At 37.1% G+C, this 25,712-nt stretch overlaps 1 protein-coding gene across 5 annotated transcripts in view; it reads left to right on the top strand.

Moving 5' to 3' along the window:
* SLC25A12 (solute carrier family 25 member 12) overlaps positions 1–25,712 on the top strand; it is a 209,464-nt gene that overhangs the window by 147,010 nt on the left and 36,742 nt on the right. For all 5 annotated transcript variants that reach the window (XM_040475386.1, XM_040475384.1, XM_040475383.1 and 2 more), the window contains 4 exons: positions 12,834–12,980; positions 15,147–15,285; positions 15,939–16,032; positions 18,978–19,062. In XM_040475386.1, the coding sequence (XP_040331320.1) occupies positions 12,834–12,980; positions 15,147–15,285; positions 15,939–16,032; positions 18,978–19,062 (465 nt within the window). The remainder of the gene's footprint in view (positions 1–12,833; positions 12,981–15,146; positions 15,286–15,938; positions 16,033–18,977; positions 19,063–25,712) is intronic.

The following is a 25,712-nucleotide window of genomic DNA, read 5'->3' as shown; positions in this document are numbered from 1 at the left end:
TATGTGTTCTTTGGAGAAATGTCTGTTCAGCTCCTCTGTTTTTTTAATCATTGTTTTTTGGTGTTGTAGAAATTTTTCATGTATTTTGGATATTAACTCTTTATTGGATGTGTGATTTGCAAATATCTTCTCCCATTCGGTACATTGTCTTTTCATTTTGTTGATGGTCTCCTTTACTGTGCAAAAGCTTTTTATTTTGGTATAGTCCCTATAGTTTACTTTTGTTTTTGTTTCCTTTGCTTCAGGAGACCTATTGAGAAAAATGTTGCTAAGGCCAATATCAGAGAGATTATTGCCTGTGTTTTCTTCTAGGAGTTTTATGGTTTCAGATCTTACATTTAAGTCTTTAATCCATTTGGAGTTTATTTTTGTGTATGGTTAAGACAGTGGTCCAGTGTCATTCTTTTGCATAGTTTTGTCCAGTTTTCCCAGCACCGTTTGTAGAAGAGACTGTCTTTTTCTCATTGTGTACTCTTTCCTGCTTTGTTACAGATTAATTGACCATATGATTGTGGGTTTATTTCTGGGCTGTCTATTCTGGTCCATTGATCTATGTGTTTTTGTTCCAGTACCATACTGTTTTGATTACTACAGCTTTGTAATTTATCTTGAAATCTGGACCTCCAGCTTTATTCTTCTTTCTCAAGATTGCCTTGACAGTATGGGGTCTTTTGTAGTTCTGTACTCTACTTTTAAATTTTTCACTTTTTGGTATTTTTCATTGAATTTGAACTGTGGAAGATCAGGAGCTGGTTCTTTCATCTCTCCCTCTCTCCCACAGACATTTTCTATCTCCATCACCATATAATTCATATCTGAATTACTATAATTTTAGAAATACTATGGATGACTGGGGTGCCTGTGTGGCTCAGTCGGTTAAGTGTGTGACTTTTGATGTCATCTCAGGTCACGATTCCAGGGTTGTGGGATCAGGCTCTGCACTGAGCATGGAGCCTGCTTAAGATTGTCTCTCCCCCTCTGCCTCTTTCCTCCACTCGCTAATTTGCTCTCTCTTTCAAAAATTAAAAAATAAAAATAGAGGCACCTGAGTGGCTCAGTTGGTTACATGTCCAACTTTTGGTTTCAGCTCAGTTCAGGATCTCATGGTTCATGAGATTAAGCCCTGCATTGGGCTCTGCACTGGCAGTGGGGAGCCTGCTTGGGCTTCTCTGTCTCCCCGTCTCTCTGCCCCTCCCCTGCTTGAGCACTCTCTCTCTCTGTCTCTCTCTCTCTAAATAAACTTAAAAAAAAATACTGTGCTTGACTAAAATGATTACTTTTCTTAGTGTTTCTAGTTTTTCTTATTTGTTTAGTTTTCTATGTATTAATGCCAATTCATTCTTAAATTTTGCCTCACTTATTAACATTTCATTTTAATGTGTTTACAAAATATTATGTATTCTATCAATTTCACCTTCTTGGAGCTAAGAGCTTTCTTTCTTAAGAAATGGAGATAAAATTCACTTAACATAAACTTAACCATATAAAAGTGCATAATTTAAGTGGCATTTTAGTACAGTTCAGTGCTGGACAACCACTATCTTTGTCTAATTCCAAAACATTTTTATTACTCCAAAAAAAAAAATTGTTTACTCATTAAGCAGTCACTCCCCATTCCTGTTTCTCCTCAGCCCCTGGTGACCACCAAACAGCTCTGACTCTATGGATTTACCTATTCTGGATAGTTCATGTACAGTAGTCCCCCCATTATTTACAGTTTTGCTTTTTACAGTTTCAGTGGATCCATGGTCAACCGTGGTCCAGAAGTAGATAATCCTCCTTCTGATGTACCGTTAAAAGGTCAATGGTAGCCTGCTACTATGTCACAATGCCTACATCATTTACCTCACTTCATCTTATCACTTAGACATTTTATCATCTCACATCATCACAGGAAGGAAGGTGAGTACAGCACAGTAGGATATTTTAAGAGGACAAGAGAGAAAGAGACCACGTTCACATAACTTTTATTGCAATATATTGTTATAATTTTTCTATTATTTTAGTGATAATCTCTTACTGTGTCCAATTTAGGAATTAAACTTTCTTATGCATGTATAGGAAAAAAACATCATATATAGGGTTTGGTTCTATGTGCAGTATCAGGCATTCACTTGGGGTTCTGAGAACATACACCCCACAGGTAAGGGAGGACTACTATTAATGGAATTATACAGCATGACTTTTTGTGTCTGGCTTTTTTTTTTTTCTTTTTTTTTTTTTTTTTACTTAGCATAATGTTTTCAAGGATTATCCAAGTTGTAGCATGTATTAGTACCTTATTCCTTTTTATGACTGAGTAATATTCCATTGTATGGATATACTGTTTTTTGTCTATCCATTCATTAGTTAATGGAGCCTACTAACTGGGTGTTCTTACCTTTTGGTTGTCACCAACGTTGGTGTACAAGTATTTGAATAGCTGTTTTCAAATCTTTTGAGTACATCTCTAGATATAAAATTGCTGAGTCATATGATAATTTTATGTTTAATTTTTTGAGGAATTGCCAGACTGTTTCTCATAGCCCCTGCACCATTTTCCTGGAACTTTCTGACCTGCTTCATGATTGGAGGCTGGACTTTGTACTTTTTGCATAGCTGTCGGTCTGTAATCCCCCTCAGCTTCGTACTGGGGAATGCATTTGTCTATCTTTTGTGTTGAATCTTCTGCTTACTGGATTCCATCTCTTTATTATAGTGTAGTTCCTCTTTTTGGTGGAATATTTCCTGTAGTGGCTTCTTGAGGAAAGTATAGTAATTTTTTGTGAGACTTTTCATACCTGAAAACCTCTGTTCTATTTATACTTAGTATGGCTAGGTTTAGAATTCTAGTAGAAATTAGTTCCCTCCTAACTTTGAAAACATTTCTTTTTTGTTTTCTTTCTTCTAGCATTGCCACTGAGAAGTCCAATGCCATTCTCATTCTTGTTTTTTTTTTTTTTTTTAAAGTTTATTTTGAGAGAAAGGGCGAGAGGGAGAGAACTCACCTGCATCTCCACACGAGCTAGGGAGGGACAGAGAGAGAATCTGAAGCAGGCTTGGTGTCGTCAGCATGGAGTTGGAAGTGGGCCAAAGCAGGGCCTGACGCGAGGCTCGAATTCGTGGAAATTGTGAGATCATGACCTGAGCCTAAATCAAGAGTCAGACACTTAACTGAATGAGCCATGCAGGCGCCCCCATTATCATTCTTGATTCTGTTTTGACATTTTTTTTTTTTTTTTCCCATTCTGGAGAGTCAGATTTTTTTTCCTTTTCTTCAGTGTTTTGAAATTCCATGATGATATTCCTTGGTGCTGGGCATTTATTGGGCTTTCTGAATTTGAAAATTTTTGTCCCTCAATTCTTGAAAATATTGTCATTGCTTTTTTTTATTTACTTCTATTTTCTTTCTTTATGGAACTAGTAAATATATTAAATGTATAATTTAGTTTTCTCTCCCACTTTCTGCCTGAACTTTTAGTAAGTTTTTAATTTTTGTTACATTTAAAATTTTCAGTTCTTTTTCGTTTTCTGAATATTCATTTTTAAAAAATAACATATTGTTCTTTTTCTGTAGGTGTACTATTTTCTCTCACTTCTCCAAATATATTAAAGATAGGTGATTTTTTTCTTCCTGTGAATTGTCTGTTTTCTTCAATTTTCTTTCTTTTTCTCTGTTTGGGTTTTTGTTTTTCATGTTAGTGGCTTTTCTTACAGTCATTGGTCCTCTGCTCATATTTAAGATTGAGGCTTATTGGGAACTTTGGGTTCATGGTATTATTTATTAACTCTAAACCTTATTATAAAGTTTGCTGTCTCGGCTGTCATATTGGGGACCCTTTAATGTCTGTATGTTCAGGTCTTTCTTTTGCATTGGGGACCCAGAGAATAATCATCTAGAATATTAGATCTGGCTATTGACATTATGGTTGCTGAATAATTCAAGAGGGTTAGAGGTCTTAACTTTCAGTGTGGAGATGGACTTTGATTTTATTACCTCTTTTCCACTGTACCTGGTCTCCCCTAGTCCAGATCCTCTATTAAATTCTCTAGGCAGTGAGTCTCTAGTCCTCTACCAGGGTTGGGAAAGGCCAGAATCCTGGCTACAGTGAAGTAGTGCAGGTGACTAAGTGAGTTTTAAACAGACTTCCATCTGAACTTCCTGTTTGTAGCTCCACCTTCACTGTCACTTGTAAGAGTACTCGTGTAGCCAGTTCCGGAGTTTTTAAGGGGTCCTGTAATGTACATTGCATAACTTTTTGGCTTTTCCAATGTCTAGTTTTCTTTTATTTCTTTTTTTTTTAATGTTTTATTTTTTGAGAGAGAGTATGTACAAGCAGGGGAGGGGCAGAGAGACAGGAGAGAGAGAATCCCACACAGGCCTCCACACTGTCAGTGCAGAGCCGGATATGGGGCTCAAACCCGCAAATTGTGAGATCATGACCTGAGCTGAAATCCAGAGTCAGATGCTCAACTCACTGAGCCACCCAGATGTCCCTCCGTGTTTAGTTTTCTTGACTCTGCTAAGTCAGTTGTCGCTTGCCTTTCTGCTCTACAATCTTAAAAAACGTAGTTGCTATCTTCTTTTCTGTTCTCTTTGTCCTTGAGTTTCTGTTTTGCTTTTAGTTCCTTTACTGTGATTTTTAGTGAAGAGTGAAGTTTTGGAAGACTGCAGAATTACATGTACTAGTTCATTCTCATTCAAAGCCACAGTTTCTGAAGCGCAGCAGTTTTCATCTCATAGTTAGATGAAACGCATTTCCAGGTGTCTGAGATCTTTAGCTTTAGCGTAGCTTCCTTTTTTCATCCTTTCCCTCAGTTCCCCTATCCACACTTGAAATCTGGAAGCAGACTTTATTTTTTATTTATTTATTTTTTTTATTTTTTATTTATTAGAGTATCTTTATCTTTTTAGATTTATTTTTTATTTTTTTTATCTTTTTAGATAAAGCATCTTTTTAGAGTATTTTTATGTATTTTATCTTTTATAACCCTGGGGTATTGTTTTTCTTCATGAGCGTGATCACAGTTTGAAAACTGTATCCTTTAGGTGTGGTTATTTTAGTATACATGCTGCCGAAGCAAGTACTATGTGTGGTTATTTGTAGAACCCAGTGCTTGTTCTAACACTTGCACTGTTAGTGCCCACCTGACTGTCATTGGAAAATGCTCACACTTGAAAAGTTGAAAGTATTATATATTTGAGAGATGATTATTTAAAAAAGAAATGTTCTTTCAACTAGTATTTTTTAAGATTTCTCCAAAGATGGTTTGTTATTCTCATTGGTTGTCTTGCATTTTCTGAATGTATTTTACAATATCTAATTCTATCCTGATATACTAACTGTACTACATAAACTGAGAGCTTTAGATATGGGGTTTTTTCCCCCTTTGTTTGCTTCTCATTTTGAAGTCATTAATTTTAATTTTTTAAACTTTTTATTTTTAAGGATTTCAAATATATTTAAAAATAGAATAGTGTAATGAACTTCCATGTACCCATCAACCAGCTTCAACAGTTATTAACTGTTGGCCCATCTTGTTTTGTCTGTACTCTTTACTGTGCTCCCTCCTGGATCATTTGGAAGCCAATCCCAAACACTGTATATAGTTTTATCTGCAACTTTAACTATGTATCTTTTTTTTTTAAACGTTTATTTATTTTTGAGACAGAGAGAGACAGAGCATGAACAGGGGAGGGGTAGAGAGAGAGGGAGACACAGAATCTGAAACAGGCTCCAGGCTCTGAGCTGTCAGCACAGAGCCCGACGCGGGGCTCGAACTCACGGACCGTGAGATCATGACCTGAGCCGAAGTCAGACGCTTAATCGACCAAGCCACCCAGGTGCCCCAACTATGTATCTTTAAAAGATACATAGGAGCCCTCCGATTGCTGACCTAATAGAAAATAGAAAATCTGTTCTTCCAGTATTACTCTTGCAATGAGGATTCTGCTCTGTCTTATTAATATAAAAGTTCACATTTTCTTCAGTACTGAGTGTCATTAATGAGGCTTCGTCATGTCCATGGCTGCCACTGGATATTTCTGAAAAACGAAGACATACGTGGGAGAAGACAAAGGTGTAACAAAGACATAGAGAAGGAGAGAAAAAGTAGTGAGTAAGGGAAAACATATAAGGAGAGGACCTATGTCTATTTCTGATGCTGCTTAGGAACATCCTTTCTGTGGGGGAATACTTTCAATCATATTTTAAGGTTGAAATAAAGACCTAAAATTCCTGCTTCATTTGAAGGATGATAGGGTTGGAGCTGAGGTGATAGGAAGATGGAGTGAATAGGGAGAATGATGAAAGTAGAAGAAGAAAGAATTCGCAAATATGTGGAGATTATATAACACGCTCCCAAATAATTCATGCATCATAGAATAAAAGGAATGTTAAAAAAAATATCTTGAGACAAATTAAAATGAAAACACAATATACCAAAATGTATGGGATACAGCAAAAGCAGTTCTGAGAGAGAAGTTTCTAATGATAAACACCTACATTAAAAAAAAAAAAGATCTCAAACTATCTTTACATCTCAAGGAACTAGAAGAAGAATAAACTAAGGATAAAGTCAGCAGAAGGAAGAAAATAACAAAAGTTATAGCAGAAATAAATGAAATATAATGTCTAGGGAGACAACAGAAAATATTAATAAAACTAAGAGCTGGTTTTTTTTAAGATATACAAAATTGACAGATCTTTACCTAGATTGAGAAAAAACACATAGAAATGAAAGACACATTACAATTAATAAGAGAAATACTAAGGATCATAAGAAACTTCTGTGAACATTTATATACCAACAAATGAGGTAACCTAGAAGAAATGGATAAATTCCTAGAAACATATCCAGTCTACCAATTCTGAATCATGAAGAAATAAAAAAATCTAAACAGACCAATTACTAGTAAGGAGATTGAATCAGTAATTAAAAATCTCCCAGCAGAGAAAAGTATAGGACCAGATGGCTTCCCTGGTGAATACTACCAAACAACTAAAGAAGAGTTAATACCAATCTTTCTCAAATTTATCCAAAAAGTACAAGAGGAGGGTACATTTCTTCCAGATTCATTTTACAAGACCAGTATTAATCCTAATACCAAAGCCAGACAAGGACACTGCAAGAAAAGGAAATTACAGGTCAGTATTCCTGATGAAGGTAGATGCAAATAGCCTCAACGAAATATTAGTAAACTGAATTTAATAGTACATTAAAAGGATCATGTACCATGATCAAATGGGATTTATTCCTGGAATGCAAGGATGGTTTAGCATATGCAAATCATTAAATGTGACACATCACATTAACAAAATGAAGAATAAAAATCATATCATCTCAGTAGATACAGATACAGAAAAAGCATTTGGAAAAATTCATTATCCTTTCATGATAAAAAATGCTTAGCGGGGCACCTGGGAGGCTCAGTTGGTTAAGCATCTGACTTTGGCTTAGGTCATGATCTCGCAGTCTGTGGGTTCAAGCCCCGAGTTGAGCTCTGGGCTGACAGCTCAGAGCCTGGAGCCTGCTTCGGATTCTGTGTCTCCCTCTCTCTCTGCCTCTCCCCACTTGAATGTGCTCTCTCTCTCTCTCACTCTCTCTTGCTCTCTTTCTCTAAGATAAGTAAACATTAAAAAAAAATTTAAAAATAATGCTTAGTGAGGTGTGCCTGGGTTGCCCAGTCAGGGATCCAACTCTTGATCTCGGCTCAGGTCATGATACAGTTTGTGAGACTGAGCCCCATGTTGGACTGTGCACTGGCAGCACAGAACCTGCTTGGGATTCTCTGTCTCTGCCCCTACACTCCCCCCTCTCAAAATAAATAAGCATTAAAAAAATATTTAAAAAGTGCCTAGCAAATTAGGTACAGATGGAACATACCTCAACAAAATAAAGGCCCTATATGACAAGCCCATAGCTCACATCATGCTCAACAGTGAACAGCTGAAAGCTTTTACTCAAAGACCAGGAGCAAAACAAGGATGCATATTCTTACCACTTTTATTCAAAAAAGTACTAGAAGTTTTAGCCAGAGAAATTAGTCAAGAAAAAGAAGTAAAAGACATCCAAATTAGAAGGGAAAAAATAAAATTGTCCCTTTTTGCAGATGACATGATATTAGATATAGAAAACCCTTAAAGACTACGCACACGCACATGCACACAAACCCATCAAAAACTGTTAGAACTAATAAATGACTTAAAGTTTCAGGGTACACAATCAAAAACAGTTGCACTTCTAATTAGGTTTTTTTTTTTTTTAATTTTTTTAACGTTCATTTATTTTTGAGACAGAGAGAGACAGCATGAACGAGGGAGGGTCAGAAAGAGGGAGACACAGAATCTGAAACAGGCTCCAGGCTCTGAGCTGTCAGCACAGAGCCCGACGCGGGGCTCGAACTCACAGTCTGTGAGATCGTGACCTGAGCCGAAGTCGGCCACTTAACCGACTGAGCCACCCAGGCGCCCCCAGTTGCACTTCTATACATTAGCAATGAACTACTGAAAAGAGAAATTAAGAAAATCCCATTTATAGAATATCAAAAAGGATAAAATACTTGAGAATATATTTTACCAAGGAAGTGAAAAATCTGGTCACTAAAAACTGTAAGATGTTGATGAAAGAAGTTAAGACACAAATAAATGGGAAGATATTCCATGTTCATGGATTAGAAGAATTAATGTTAAAATGTAATACCCAAAGTGGTCTATAGATTCAATACAGTCACTATCAAAATTCCAGTGGGCCTTTTCACTGAGATAGAAAAAACAGTCCTAAAATTTGTATGGAACCACAAAAGACCCAAATAGCCAAGGCAATTTTGAGAAGAACAAAGCTGGAGACAACACATTTTTAAAATTCAAATTATGAAGCTATAGTATTCAAAACAGTATGGTATTGTCAAAAACAGACACATCGATCAGTGGAACAGAAAGAGAATCCAGAAATAAACCCATGCATATATGATCATTCATTTTTGACAAAGGAGTTAAGAATAAACAATGCAGAAAGGGTAGTCTTTTCAATAAATGGTGTTGGGAAAACTGGATATCCATATGCAAACGAATGAAACTTGACTCCTATCTTATACCAGACAGAAAAAACAACTGAAAATAGATTAAAAACTTGAACATGAGACCTGAAACTTTAAACTCCTAGAAGAAAACATAGTGGGGTAAGTTCCTTGACTTCAGTCTTGGCAATGATTTTTTGAATTAGACACTGAAAACAAAGGCAGCATAAGCAAACATAAACGAGTGGGACCACATCAAACCAAAAAGCTGCACAGTAAAGGACTCCATCAACAAAATGAAAAGGCAGCCAATGGAATGGCAGAAAATATTTGCAAACCACATATCTAATAAGGGACTAATATCCAAAATATGTAGGGAACTTTACAACACAGTAACATACACACGTATATATATATATACACGTATATATGTATATATATACAGACACACATATATACACACGTATATGTACATGTATATATATATATATATACACAGACACATATATGTCCATATATACATATGTATGTATCCCAGATACATACATATATACATACATACACACACACACACACACACACACACATACACATATATATAGGATGTGAACAACACTTTCAACTCCATAAGTTAATTAATTATAAAAACTAAAAATGGATAAGAGACCTGAATAGACATTTTCCCAAAGAAGACATATAAATGGCCAGGAAGTATATGAGAAGTTGCTCAGTCTCACTAATTAGGGATATGCAAATCGAAACCATAGTGAGATGTTACTTCATATTTGTTAGGATCTCTATTATCAAAAAGACCAAAGACAACAAATGCTGGCAAGGATATGGAGAAAAGGGAACCCTGTACATTGTTGGAAAGTAAATTGGTGCAGCCACTATGGAAAACAGTCTGGAGGTTCCTCAAGAAATTAAAAATAGAACCACCAGGTGATCCAGCAACCCCACTTCTGGGTATGTATGCAAAGGAAACAAAAATCACTATTTCAAAGAAATAGCTGTACTCCCATGTTTGTTGTACATAGAAACAACCTAAGTGTCCATTGAGAGGTGAATGAGTAAAGAAAAATGTGTGTGTATTCACACACAATAGAATATTGTTCACTCAAAAAAGGAAATCCTGCCATTTGCAATAACTCAGATGAACTTGGAGGGCATTATACTAAGTGAAATAAGCCAAAGAAAGACCTACTACAAGGGATTGCTTCTTTGTAGAACCTTAAAAAAAAGTTGAACACAGAAACAGAGAGAATAGTGGTTGACAGGGGCAGGGTGGGGGTGGGTGGGTAGGGGGGCGGAGGCTGGAAAAAGGATACAAACCTTCCATTATAACATGAATAAGGTCTGGGAATGTAATGTATATCATGGTTACTATGGGTAATAATACTGTGTTGTATAATTAAAATTTGCTAAGGAAGTAGAACTTGAGTGTTCCTATAAAAAAAGGTAACTGAGGTGATGGATATGTTACTTAACTTGGTGGGACTCCTTTCCCAATGTATACATGTATCAAATCATGTTGCACACTTTTTATATATCACAATTTTGTCACTTTTATCTCAGTAGAGTTGAAATTTTAAAGAAGTAGGAGTAGGGTAAAAAAAATAATAAATAAAAAATAAAAAAGTAGGAGTAGGGAAGAGACAACTTTGTCATATCATGCTGGTTGTTTATTTTGTACTCTTTCATATTTACCAATTGAGTTTTAGTTTCTCCACTTCTGTTGTCTTTTCAAAAAAATCCAAACATTTAGATGTTGGGTGATAGATGTTAAAATACCTTAGATGTTTCCCTCAGTATTCTTATTTAATTTTTTTAAGACTATTGGAAGATTTAATAGGTTTGATATACTTGTCTCTAGCCTGCCAACCTGCTAAGAAAAAATATTTTTAAAACTTATTAAATAGCATACAAATAAAATCTAGAAAGCCACATAAAACAAATACATAGTTTAATGAATTATAAGACAAACCTAAGGTAATTTAAATGTCTTTGAATTACCAATGAACTATCACAAGCCCATAGGAAAATAAATTAGTAAAGTAATGAGACTTTTTCCAAAACTGTTAAAAAAAATTTTTTTAAATGTTTATTTACTTAGAGAGAGCATGAGCAGGGGAGGCGCAGAGAGAGAGGGAGACATAGAGTCTGAAGCAGGCTCCAGTATGCCAGCCGTCAGCCAAGAGCTCGACATGGGACTCAAACTCACGAACCATGAGATCATGATCTGAACCAAAGTCAGATGCTCCACCAACTGAGCCACCTAAGCACCCCGCTACCAAAACTTTTAAATATCAGAAAAAACAACATTGACTTGTAGTCTTGTATAAATATGGTAATGAAAATTGCAGTATTGTATCTGAATAATATATATTTAGATATGAATATTATTTTTAGAGTTGCAAATAGTGTGAAAATGGTACCCAATAGCACCATTGTTATGTTGTGGTAACAGATTTATTTGGATTATGTCATAGGTCCTCAGTGCAGAAATGCTCCACTTTTCACTTTTGTATAGTATTCAGCATGTTACTGGCACGTTTTATTGTTTTTATTGATATCATTTATGACAAAATGTGACTGCTGAATAATTGAAAAGTTCAGTGATCTTCTGGATTATTTTACAGTTTATGAGTAACTGCTGCCCAAGCCAGACAGTGATAGTTGAACACTAGTTATCAGTTTGTTATTTATAGCTTTCATGTTAGAATTACTAATTATTGCTCTTACCAGTCAGTAGACTTTCTAAGTTCATGTTTTAAAAATTGTTTGAAAAATGGTGTCTAATTCATTGAGAGAGAAAAAGAGACCCTTTAATTACAGTATTACATTGAAATACTGAAAATGAATCTAAACTTTTTTAAGTTTGCTCATTTGAGAGAGAGAGTGCAAATGGGCAAAGGGCAGAGAGAGAGAGAGAGAGGGAGAGAATCCCAAGCAGGCTCTGCGCTGTTAGTGCGGAGACTGACACACGGCTCAGTCCCACAAACCGTGAGATCATGACCTGAGCTGAAAGCAAGTCTGACGTTTAACTGGCTGAACCACCCAGGTACCCCAAATCTAAACTTTTATTCCAAAAAGTACCCTTGGGAGACACTGGCAGCACAGAGCCTGCCTGAGATTCTCTCTCTTCCTTTCTCTCTGTGCCTCCTGCTTGCCATCCCCCTGCCCCCCCACTCTCTCTCTCTCTCTCTGAAATAAATAAACTTAAAAAAAAAAAGGTACCCTTGGATAAGAATGCCTTCAAGCAAGAAAGAATACATTTTATTTATTTATTTATTTTAAAAAAAAATTTTTTTTAACGTTTATTTTTTTGGGACAGAGAGAGACAGAGCATGAACGGGGGAGGGGCAGAGAGAGAGGGAGACACAGAATCGGAAACAGGCTCCAGGCTCTGAGCCATCAGCCCAGAGCCCAACGCGGGGCTCGAACTCACTGACCGCGAGATCGTGACCTGGCTGAAGTCGGACACTTAACCGACTGCGCCACCCAGGCGCCCCAGAAAGAATACATTTTAAAAGCTGAATTAAAACACTAAGAACGGTTCAGTGTTGAAAACTTTTCAAGTGCATTAAGGTTTTTTTCCTCCTCCTCTTTCTTTATTGTCATGCTACGATTCATTCTTCCTGAGGAGTACTGTGTAGTACATTTTCAGGAAAACGTGCTTTTTAAAAGAAATTAAAAGTTTTGTTGTAAATTCAGAGCTGTGCAGTGTTCATTTCTGTAGTAAGTGCATGCAAGGGAAGAATGTCCTCCTTTTTCAAAACATGCAGTTGGGATGTGCTTTAACCAATCTACGGTTCTATTTCTAACTTCCCTCTAGGAGCTGCAGCTGGAACATGCAAGACAAGCCTTTGCACTGAAAGACAAAAGCAAAAGTGGCATGATTTCTGGTCTGGATTTCAGTGACATCATGGTTACCATTCGGTCTCACATGCTCACTCCCTTTGTGGAGGAGAATTTAGTTTCAGTAAGTAGAAAGCAAGTACTTCAATTTTCTCTTTCCTTAACATTTTTGAACCATTGGGTCCTGGCTCACCTCCTTGGACACACCTGACTGTCAACTATTCTAACTTAATGTTTGGTTGGTAGAAGGTAAACAGGTATGTGTAAGGGAGGTGGGAGTGCTGTGATGGTGAATAGTCTTTCCCGGATCAAGTTTTTTTCAGAGCCACCATCGTGCTCTCCTATATTTCTAAATTGTTTATTTCCATTTACAGAGTCCAGTGAAAGAAAACAAGGGAGTTTGTAGACAGGGGTGTGCAATTACTTTTCCCAGTGGGCAGGGCAGTACTTTGCCCAGACACTGCTGCCTTCACCTTGGCCTTTTTCCATCCCACCAGGCTCCCAAAGCCTTGCTATAAAGATGGCTCCTTCCTTTGTTGCCTGCAGGGTGCTGTTTGCTAGAGGAATCATCACTGGCCTCTACACTGTTTTAATAACCATGGCCGTGGCAGAAGGTATGGAGGAAATATGTGGGCATCAGCCAATGTGGCTCCCTCCTCTCTCTGCCCCTTCACCTGTGCATTCAGTCTGCATGGACCAGACGGTTTTTTTGTTCTGTCAAACTGCTAATCTCTATAAAGTAATCATCTGGACCAATAGCAAACTGATGTCATTCACTTCCTCACAAAGAGTGCTGAAACTTTCCTCACTTACCAGTTCTCTTGTTCGTGCATTGTACTTATGTATAAGTTTTTGATTGCTGCTTGTTTTATGTGGAGGGAAGCCAGTGAGTGCTTTTGTTGTTTCAGCTGAAGATCATTATCCCTGATTTAGACCGGGGTAGAAAGATCAACTTCTGTTCTTTTTCTTCAGTGAATTTGAACATGGAGCATGTCACTTTGTCCTACACATTTCACCTCCTTGACACCCATCTCCCACTCCCTGAACCCTTACCTCATACCCTAGCCAAAAAATGAGAGAAGGACAGAAAGAAAGGAAGAGAAGGAGGAAAGGGTGGGGGGGGGGGAGAGAAAGGAAAGAAAATCCTACAGAGGGGGACTCTCATTGCCTTGGAATGAGGGGACCCATTTAATCTTTTCCAATTGGGTTACATAGACCTATTATAGCTTCAACTTACCAAATGCCATTTCAGTCCCTGAAGGAATGTATTAAATAATTTGAGTTCTCCTTTTGGGTCACTGGCATCCAAATTCAAGCTAATACAAATACCATCTATATTTGGGTTAAAGCATGTATGTGAGGGATGGGTACATTTGCCCATCATTACCTACACTATTCTTAGTAGACCTTTGTGATTAAGGTCACACTGGTATTTCCATAAGTATTTCTTTGAGTTTTTATTAGAGAATGTTTTTAATCACATGGGTTCCTCTGACTCCTGGCTTAGAAATTAGGCTTTTGCAAACTATGAAAAATGTTCTCTTTTGAGTTTATATCCAAGTGCTGGGCAGAGGGAGAACTTACCTCTTCACCCTGCAGAGGTAATGAAGGCCAGATTGCCCCCCACCCCCATCACTCCCCAGGCACAAGAGAGCCTCTTTTGCACTGTTCCACTAAAGATGTAATTTATAGTGAATAAATGCTCCCTAGATTTTCTCTACATTTTTTGGAGTTTTTGGTAGTTGTACCTTTCGTGATGCAGATTCAGACTGTTAAATATCTTAATTATAGTAGTGGTCTTTAAAAAAAGAAAACAATTAGGAAAGTTGATATTGTGAAATAGTTTTAAAATATAAAGTTACCACTGGTTTTTGTGTATGGAAAAAAGCAAGTTTAAAAAATACTCTGTATTGTACATTGATGTTTGAATTATCCTAGACTAGCAAGAGTTCATAGTTGAGGATCTTGAAAATCCTGTTTAAATAACCATTATTTTTGATCTGTGATAATTGTATTTGTTGTTTCTGACCTTATAGGTAGATGAACCGTGAAGTCCAACTTCCAGATGTTGCTTTCTTCCTTAAAACCTAAATTACATAGACCTCCCTGAGGGCGTGAAATGCACTGAGTGTTTCAGTAGGATACTTTCTTTGTATTTATGGACTGGTTGTTAATCACTTTAATAATGAAGACTACTTGGGATCTTCTTTGAGAAAAGTGTAGTGTCCTTAAACGTGTTTTATTTGTTTTTGCTTACTGTTTATAAACTTTTCCTGTTGTCATTTCCTAGGCAGCTGGAGGCAGCATCTCACACCAGGTTAGCTTCTCCTACTTCAATGCATTTAACTCCTTACTGAATAACATGGAGCTTGTTCGTAAGATATATAGCACTTTAGCTGGCACAAGGAAAGATGTCGAAGTCACAAAGGGTAAGATTTCAAAACTGTGTGTTGATTGGAATGTGCATTTTCACTTTTCTTTATCTAGGGCATGAAGCTGACCTAAGTTTACCACTCTGAAGCCAGATCTAGAGAGTGTGTTAGGGTGTGCGTATGCTTCACTTGGGCGGTAGTGGTCTTCAAAAATCCAGGTGCATTTAATGGGGTGCTGGGGTCAGGAATAAAAAAGCAGCCCTGACAGTTTTGAAAAGAACCTTGGTCCAGTCTGTCAAACCGGCTAGTGGCAGTGTGGCCGAAACTTGTTTGTACTAGGAGGGAGTTGTGGCAGAAAGATGGGCAAGCCTCCTCTTTTTGCTGTGTTGTAGTAGGGTGTTTTCGTTGGTTGGAGAATAGCACGTCTTTCATCTTGTGACTCTGGAGACGAAAGCAAATAAACAAGATAAGAGAGAGGATTCTAAAGAGACTGTTTTATCTTTGAAATAAATTTGTTTTTGCTGGTTCCTTGTGTTAACATTTTATCTTTTGCCGGCTTTCAAACTTTCATAGTGGAACTTAGGTATTTAAATTCAGTTTTAGATTTTTAAAATAATTCTAAAATGCCTTTAGCTTTCAGAGGATAGTTGGTTAAACTAGAAGCATGTTAAGAATGTTTTAAGATTTTCAATTCTTTCTTTTTCTTCTAGAGGAGTTTGCCCAGAGTGCCATACGCTATGGACAAGTCACTCCACTAGAAATTGATATCCTCTACCAACTTGCAGACTTATATAATGCTACAGGGTAACTATTCCAATAATTCTTCATGATATTTATTATAGGACAGTTCCTGTAACATGTGAAGCAGGGGTATGCTTTCAGTTCATTTTACGGTTGTTAATTCAGTCTACAAATTCCAAGAAAGAGAGAGAGGCCAAATGAGAAACGGGAGGAGGGAGAGACAGAGGAAGACAGACGTTTAGGTTGGGGGGAATGAATGAAGGGAAAGGGAGAGAGAGCAAGAGGGGAAAAGAGCAAGGAGGAGAAGAGAAAAGGAGGGAAGAGAGGGAGAGAGGGAGGTAAAAGAAGAGAGTAAGAGCTCATGGGACTTGTGAGAGGGAGATAGGGGACAGAAGACACACGAGAGTGAGGGGGAGTGAGAAGTAAGAGAGGAATGGGGAAAAGTTGATTTCATCTGGACTCGATTAAATGTAAGAGATTTGTGAAAATTTGCCTACATTTATAAATTAAACTGCAGTACATGTCCAGGTGTCTTATAATCTTTTTGGTTCATTCACAAATGGTCATTTTTACAGAATAGTATGTATCATTTTGTGTTGGAAGGTATCATTTCTTGAAATATGTTCGTGACGTTATCATTATGGTTATCATCATAGTCAAGCTCAGATATTTTATGCCTGCATTCTATTTTTTAATTTTTTAATTTTATTTTGAGAGAGAGAGAGCATGTGCATGTGAGTGGGGGAAGGGCAGAGAAAGAGGGAGAGAGAGAGAATCCTAAGCAGGCTCTGCATTGGTAGTGCACTATGAGTGCAGAGCCCAGCTCAGGACTCGATCTCATGAACCGTGAGATCATAACCTGAGATGAAATCAGTAGTCGGATGCTTATGTGACGGAGTCACCCAGGGACCCCTAATGCCTCCACTTTATAGACTAAAATAACCAAAGCACATTGAGAGTTTTTGATTTGTGAAGTTCTTTTGTAAATCCAAAAGAAAAACCTTCATCTCTGGGCAGGATTTGTGGGATGCGGGACTTATGCTCTTATGTTAGGTTGCAAGATTTTTTTAAGTGTAGGAATATCCGAAAAATGGTTTTCGTCTTTGTTTTTGTTTTTAATACGAAATTTATTGTCAAATTGGTTTCCATACAACACCCAGTGCTTATCCCAAAAGGTGCCCTTCTCAATACCCATCACCCACCCTGCCCTCCCTCCCACCCCCCATCAACCCTCAGTTTATTCTCAGTTTTTAAGAGTCTCTTATGTTTTGTCTCCCTCCCTCTCTAAACTCTTTTTTTTTTCCTCCTTCCCCTCCCCCATGGTCTTCTGTTAAGTTTCTCAGGATCCACATAAGAGTGAAAACATATGGTATCTGTCTTTCTCTGTATGACTTAATTTCACTTAGCATAACACTCTCCAGTTCCATCCACGTTGCTACAAAAGGCCATATTTATTCTTTCTCATTGCCACGTAGTATTCCATTGTGTATATAAACGAAAAATGGGTTTTAACCCTAGAGCTGAGGACTATTAGAATCTGGGTATATATGGGTGATTTATTGCCTTTATGCTACATAATGAATTATTGGTCTGGAGATGATACTAAAAATGCCATCCAGTCTTTGGTGATTGACATGAAATATCAGGCCATGTCTCATTCATCTAGAATTCACATTTTTAGCAGAGGTTCTGTGCCACCTTTATAAGATAATAAATGGTTTCAAAAAATGCTTTTCAAAACTGGATCTGAAGTGATCTACCTGGTTCATGGAATGTACTTATTTTTAAGTAAATTTTTTGGAAACAGTAGTACAGGGTTCAAAATTCAGAGCTTAAAAGAGCATGCTGTAAAAAAGTATCTCTTCTATCCTTGTGCCTTTCCTTAAAGGCAACCAGTATTCATCAGTTTTGTATTTGTCCTTCTCAAGATACTTTGTACCTATGCATTAAATATGTACCCTAAGGGAATACACTTAGTATGTATGAACTGTCAATGTCTATACTTTACTTCTAACAAGGATTAGTTCTTTACTTTTAGTATCTACCATTGGAGTATTATTAAATTTGTGTAGTACATATTATTTTTCTGAGATCTTTTGCTTTTTGTTGTGGGATCCTGGGTTTGGAGATTTTTTTTTCACTAAGATGATCTGAGTGAATAGAGAAATACTACTTTATTTTACTATTATGTTTATTTTAGAGCGTGAGTAGGGGAGAGGGGCAGAGGAAGAGAGAGAGAGGGAGAGGGGGAGAGAGAGAGAGAGAGAGAGAGAGAGAGAGAGAGAGAAAGAGAATCTTAAGCAGGTTCCAGGCTCAGCACCAAGACCGACACAGGGGCTCCATCCCACAACCCTGGGATCATGACCTGAGCCGAAATCAACAGTCAGATGCTCAACTGACTGAGCCACCCAGGCGCCCCAAGAAATACTACTTTTAAAGCATCATTCTTGGGGTGCCTGGTGGCTCAGTCAGCTAAGCATCTGACTTAAGTTCAGGTCATGATCTTGAGGTCCGTGGGTTTGAGCCGTGAGTCAGGCTCTGTGCTGACAGCTCAGAGCCTGGAGCCTGCTTTGGATTCTGTGTCTCCCTTTCTTCCTGTCCCCCACCCTCCCACTCACACTCTTTCTCTCAAAAAATGAATAAACATTAAAAAATTTTTTTTAAAACATGCTTCTTGGGGCACCTGGGTGGCTCAGTCATTTAAGCCTCTGATTTTGGCTCAGGTCATGATCTTTTGGTTCGTGGGTTCAAGCTCTGCACTGGGCACTGTGCTGTCAGCTGGGAGTCTGGAGCCTGCCTTGGATTCTGTGTCTCCCTCTCTCCCTCTGCCCCTCCCCTGCTCATGCTCTGTCTCTCTCTCTCTGTCTCTCAAAAATGAATAAAAAGGTTAAAAAAATAAAAAAGCCTAGTTCTTTTCCCATCTTCTTTTTTTCTGAAGAAATATGATCTTGGTATGAGGAGTTTGTTGGTGTCTAACAGTTTTTTCTTCCCCATATTTTTGCCTGAAGGCGCTTGACTTTGGCAGATATTGAGAGAATAGCTCCGTTGGCTGAGGGAGCCTTGCCTTACAACCTGGCAGAACTTCAGAGACAGGTAGGAGGAGTCTCATAAATAGAATCACCTTCAAAAATGCTGAAATAGTATGTACATGACAGCCTAAAGTTCCTGAATGCTATGAAAATTAAAAACTGTCCAGAAAAAGTCTCTACTTAGCTCAAAGATTGCAACTGTTATTCCCACCCTCATGGACTATTTTTATGGGGACCTAAATTTATGTTTGTGTTTTTTTCTTTATTAAGATAAGGGAAATGAGAGTGCAGACATACACGGGCTTGACTCCTCCCTAGAACTAGCAGTCTTCCTTTCACTTGTGTGGTGACACTTAAAGATTAGTGTTAAGTTCACTTTGAAAAATTAGACTGATATTTATAGGGCTTTAAAAATACAAAACATTCTTCTAATGAAGTACATCTTTCACTGAGATCATGCTTTATAGATTACAATAATAACACAGGAAAACTATATAAGTAATGAGCCAGAAAGACAACCTTGAATATTACTACATTTTTTAAATAAAATATTAGCATTTTTTCTTAAAGGATGATCTAAACAATAGCTTCTGAGTCCCATAAAGTTAATACAGTCCCATTTCTGATTACAAAAATACTACCTCAGTGGGAAAATAAACCCCATGATATTACATGGAAGAGTACAATGGCACAGTTATTTTTCTTTTCTTTTCTTTTTAAGTCTTGTTTTAAATTGAAACTTTCACTTCTGTGGCACTTGGAGGAGGCCCCAGTTGTAGTTATGGTCACATGGCTTTGTGTGTGGGGTGAGGGTTAGGAGGGCTCCTCCCTGTCACCCGGTATTTCCCTGCTGTCATAGACAATGCTTGTGTCCCACATGATTCCTGAGGAGACTTGTGCCGTATGAGACATTGAAAGGGTGTGGGGAGATAGGGAAGAAGACAGGAAAAAAAGGAGAGAGAGAAAACACTAAATGGGCATGCCACAGAAAGAGCCCAAGTCTGTTTTTTCCTCATTACTGCCACATAGGTGAATAGCCACATGTGCTAGTAAAACATCAAGGCATGTTAAGTGTGGTTCACTTTGGGAAATTTTGGTAGGAAGTTTTTCTTCTACTTGTGCTCCATGAAATGATGTTTCTGCTTCTAAAGCTAATTAGGATATCTAGTTCTACTTTTCATAATAAATAAGAATGTTTGTAGTCAGGTAAGTAGATTGAAAATGGAAAATTTTGCTTTTATATCTACATTTTATGTTAATACTTTGTTTGGAGTGTAACAAAGCTTTCTGTAGATTAAGATATATCTGTAACTCCTTACAATTTAGCTTCTTTAGTAGCAAAGAATTCTTACCTGCTGCCATCAAAGTTTATTTCCACTGTACGTTCTCAGGTCCTTAAAAAATAGATGGATTTATTCCAATTCATTGATTTATAATAAAATTTAATAAAATTGTTAAATGGTTGAGATATTGAAATATTTAAAGAGCTTAGTGAATTTAATTTTACATTTTGTGGTATACATTTATGAAAATTTGCTCTAGAAATTTGAAAAAGTTGCATTTCAAAAGATATTTTTCAGTATTATGTGTCTATAAATAGCTTATAACATTACTATATTTCCTATGCTGTACTTTTCATCTCTGTGACGGATTTAGTTTATAACTGGAAGTTTATACCTCTTAATCCCCTTTATTTTGCATTCCCTCCCCCCCCCCCCGCCCTACACATTCCCTTTGGCAACCATTATTTACAACAGCCAAGATATGGAAGTAACCCAAGTGTCCACCAGTAGATGAATGGATGAGAAAGATGTGGTACACACACACACACACACGAATATTACTCAGCCATAAAAAGGAATGAGATCTTGCCAATTGTGACACCTTGGATGGACCTAGAGGGTATTAATGCTAAGTGAAATAGGTCCAAGAAAGACAAATATCATCTGATTTTACTTACATGTGGTATCAAAAAAACAAAACAAACACAAAACCCACCAACTCTTAAATCTTGTTTTGTAAGGCCAAGAATATTGAATTAAAATTCAGGTGTGATTTACTGGCAAAAGAATTTTGTTAATCTATTTTCCCTAGCCTTATTTTTCCAATCGTACATCTCAGTAGGTATTAAAATCTAGCTTTTTTCTCCCCCACCTCGTATAGTCAGTATAAACATCTTCAGCTTTTCCTTTTCTTCTCTCCATTAATAGTATGCTGTTTTGAAGAGGTAGCTCTCTTCATTGGATTGACATACTACCTGAAGTAGTGTGGTTTGGGCACATAGCTTGACTTGTGGCATGATCTTGCTCTAGGTCATTCTCATTTATAGATTGAGGTATGTTCAACAACAAAAGCAGAAGAACTTTCTGCTACCCAAATGAGGTCTCAAGTCATTTCCTATCATACACATGTGCTTAGGGAACAGGTTAAAAATCAGTTAAGATTCTCAACTCTTATTTTGCTTTGAAAAACACTTAATTAATCTTGTTAAATATCACCTTCATGATCATAATCATAACTTAAGGGAAAGTGCCTTTTCCTTTGGCCCATTTGCTCACGGTAGGCGATCTTCTTACTGTTGAGTATTTTCTTTCAGTCTAAATGCTAAAAATTCAGTACACAGTCATTAACAGGCATGACAGCTACAGTAGCGTTCTACTTATGAATATTCATGAAGTGAAATCCATAGCATTAATTATATTAATTTACATACCTGAATACAAGTGAACCATAAGTTACAGTGATAGCTAAGCTTGAGAAAAACTTACTGACCATATTGTATTTAAAAAAATAAATAAATGCTATTTAATAAGGGCAGAGGCCAAAAGGCATTTGCATATTTGGGTGTTTATAGTTAGAGATGTTTTTAGCTAAGAATCAAAACACATTGTAATCCTTCAGTTTTCATAGGATTATGTAGGGCTTATAAACATTAAAAAATTAGTTTTTAGGGGCGCCTGGGTGGCGCAGTCGGTTAAGCGTCCGACTTCAGCCAGGTCACGATCTCGCGGTCCGTGAGTTCGAGCCCCGCGTCGGGCTCTGGGCTGATGGCTCGGAGCCTGGAGCCTGTTTCCGATTCTGTGTCTCCCTCTCTCTCTGCCCCTCCCCCGTTCATGCTCTGTCTCTCTCTGTCCCAAAAATAAATAAACGTTGAAAAAAATTAAAAAATTAGTTTTTAAGTGCTTATTTAATTGTGAGAGAGAGAGCAACAGAACACGAGCGAGGGAGGGGCAAAGAGAGAGGGAGACAGAATCCAAAGTAGGCTCCAGGCTCTGAGCTGTCAGCACAGAGCCTGACATGGGACTCGAACTCACAAACCGTGAGATCATGACCTGAGCTGAAATTGGATGCTTCACTGCCTGATCCATAAACATTTTGTAAAGGAAGAGAGAGGGTAAAGAAAATATGTGATGAACACAGGAGAGGCTTTTTATATTAATAAAAAATTGTGGTAATTTTATTCTTTTTTGGGATCATAGCCCTTATTTGAGTTTTAGTTCAACATATTTTTTTGAAAGGAGACATGACTGAAAATAATAAATCTATGAGAACGAGGCCTGTTTTCACCCAGTTTTGTAATTGAGAAATTCCATTTTGGGATAAAGCTTTATGTGCATGTTTTTAGAAGTTAAAAATATTTTTGCTGTCCAAGAAACAGACTCTTAACTTATCTTTACCTTGAAGACACACACTGTGTTTTCCACTGTGCTATCTTTGAAACAGAGTATTAGAAGTAACTGGTTAGCCTTGCTTTGTTCAATCAACGTTTAAAAAACTAACTGAACATAGTCAATATAATACGTTGAAGTGATATCAAAAAGATTTTTGGTTTAGTAAATGAAAATAAATTTTTTTGAAAATTATTTTATACCATCTCATTCTTTTTGTTTTTTAATGTTTATTTATTTTTGAGACAGACCGAGCATGAGTGGGGGAGGGGCAGAGAGAGAGGGACACACAGAACCTGAAGCAGGTTCCAGGCTCCAAGCTGTCAGCACAGAGTCCCACGCGGGGCTTGAACTCACAAACTGCAAGATCATGACCTGAGCTGGAGTTGGACACTTAACTGACTGAGCTACCCAGGCACCTCTGATCTCATTCTTTTATAACTTTTACTTTTGTAGATGTTTACAATGTAATCGCTTCTTGCCCTTTTGGCTAAGATCAAGTGTACAATGCATATTATGTGTAATTTAATAAAACCTATTACTTATATTTATATAGATATTAGTACGATGGATCATGTATATAATTTATAAATGAAATCATAATCTTTGGTTGGCAGGAGTATTCATTCATAAACGGTTGTTGAAACTATTTACTTAAATAATGGTGGAGAATGCAGTGGGGTGACTAGGGCCACGGGTCTGCTTATTCCCCATCTCACTATGAGACCTTTATTGTCACTTGTCCTGTCCTTAGTATGGCCATCTTACCTTTAAATGCACAGTGGACTGACTGAGAAATTAGTACTTTGTGGTCTCACTGTGGGTTAGACCATCCTGGTGGTCTCAAAGGGAGTTTATTTACAGAAGATTGAGAAACACTGGGCCCCCCAGTGGCTGCATTAGAGCACAGGTCTTGAATGCTGCTTGGTAAAGTACTTTCACCCTTTGGGAGATAGTAAATCTCTAAACAGTCTAAAATTAGTGTTGTTATTGTAGTGATAAAGAGAACAAAAAGTAATTGTCTTTTTGGATGGCCCATTTGCTCTTCTATGAAAGAATCAAATTATGCTTATATTAAGGTTTTGTTAAAATATCCTACTCTTTCCCTTATTTGATTTCAGATATAAATATCAGTTCTATTTATTGCTCACTTTTGTTACAGTACATAAATTAAACACAATGGATGGCAATGCAGTTGTCTGGGCTAACTTGGTAGGAAAAAATGTATTTCCTACAAGATCATGATAATGTCCTACTCTGTAATTTTCCACCATTTTCATGATGGTTTCTTCCACATGCTAAATTCAGTTTTGTACGTAATAGGTATATACTTTCACGCAATGGATTATAATAAAGTTAGTATATTGTGATAGTTGAGCTTTATAAAATATGTACTGATATTTGAAATAATGGTGTTTTACCAATTTTTTTTGCCAAGGGTTTTCTCTGGGTTTCATTTTGACTTTTCATCATACATTACTTATTTTCCTTTTTACTATAGAATTTGTTGAACCACAGCACTGGCAAGCATAATGAGCTTTTTTTTTTTTTTTCTTTTTTAAGCATAATGAGCTTTTAAAAGATCTCTGCCTGCAGAGATCACAATCAAACATTAAACATTTAGGTATCACATGCTTTGGTTAAAAACTGAAAAGATGTGTATTGTGATTCAAGATTTACAAAACAACCAAATAAAACCTTTCTATAGGCTGCTTCTCAAATTATTTGTAAATATCCAGGTTTGTCATATTTATCTTGATTAATTGAGCTTTGAAGAGATTGTACAGATGAAAGCAAGTCAGAGTAGACTAGCTTTTTTTCTTTCTTTTAGATTTTAGGCATGGATTCCCTCTCCATTAAATTATTCTAATGAGCGTATCTAAGCTTTTTATTATGCAGGTTTTTTAAAAAAGCTCATTCCAAGTTAATATTTTTCAAGTTTTCTTTATAATAAACCAAATATTTTATTCTTTCATTTCAAACTGTTTATGCAGCATAACTGCTGTTTTCATAAAGAATATATTAAAGAACAAGACTGGCAGACTAGTATAGACCAATTATTTTAGATCCTTTATGTTGTGGGTTACCTATGAAATAACATTCTGAGTCACAATAGGGTTTTTTCCTTTGCATTGTTATCATCATAAATCCTATGTTGTAACTATAAATGTGGGTAGCTAGGATAGTTTTCAGCCTAACTACATAGCAGAATGATTTAAAGCCTTTAAAAAATAGTAAGCTCCAGGCCCCAGAGACTTATTTTTTAAAGCCTTTCTTTGGATAGGTATAGCTGGAGAATACATAGGTCTAGGAAAGAAAATGCTCAGTAACATGGTTCAGAAATACGTGGTTAACTAGTGATAACCTCAGTGGTGAGCTTGTAAAGCCAGAAGTAAGGGGGCCAAGACTCTGAACTCTTAAAACTGTAGTTTTTAAAGTTTTTCACTTTAGTCCCAAAGAGAAGCATTTGACTTTGCTTCACCTACATATACATAACAATCCTAGTTGTGTGACTGCTCCAGCCTTAAGAAAAGAGGCGATAGGCGGCCAAACCAAATCCAACCAGGAGGCTGTTGGTGAAAGAAGTAATGGCCTTGAGGCATGGGAAGATAGCACCAACAGGTGCATTACATCTTGATGCAGTAATTGATGGACCTAGGAATCTGATGACTTTCAGTCATTAGAGAAGGTGTTTTTTATCATCAGTATTCTCTGATTTAGGAATCAAGATAGTTTGTGTACCTTTTAGAAATATATTTTTTTAATGTTTACTTTTGAGAGCGAGCGAGTGAGAGCGGGGAAGTGGCAGAGAGAGGGAGACAGAGGATACAAAGCAGGCTCCATGCTGACAGCAGCAAGCCCAATGCGGTGCTCAAACTCACGAACTGTGAGATCATGACCTTAGATGAAGTTGGATGCTTAACTGACTGAGCCACCCAGGTGGCCCCCATTTTTGAAATATTTTAAAATTTTAAGTTAGCTAAAGAAGGGGGAAAGATTTTTTACTCGAGACATTTATTTACCCGAAAGATTCACTTCTCTGGAA

Source organism: Herpailurus yagouaroundi, unplaced genomic scaffold (genome assembly GCF_014898765.1).
Source record: "Herpailurus yagouaroundi ecotype Mexico unplaced genomic scaffold, PumYag 140, whole genome shotgun sequence".
Classification (NCBI taxonomy): domain Eukaryota; kingdom Metazoa; phylum Chordata; class Mammalia; order Carnivora; family Felidae; genus Herpailurus; species Herpailurus yagouaroundi.
The sequence above is the reverse complement of the archived record's forward strand: the minus strand, read 5'-3'. Positions and strand labels throughout refer to the sequence as shown.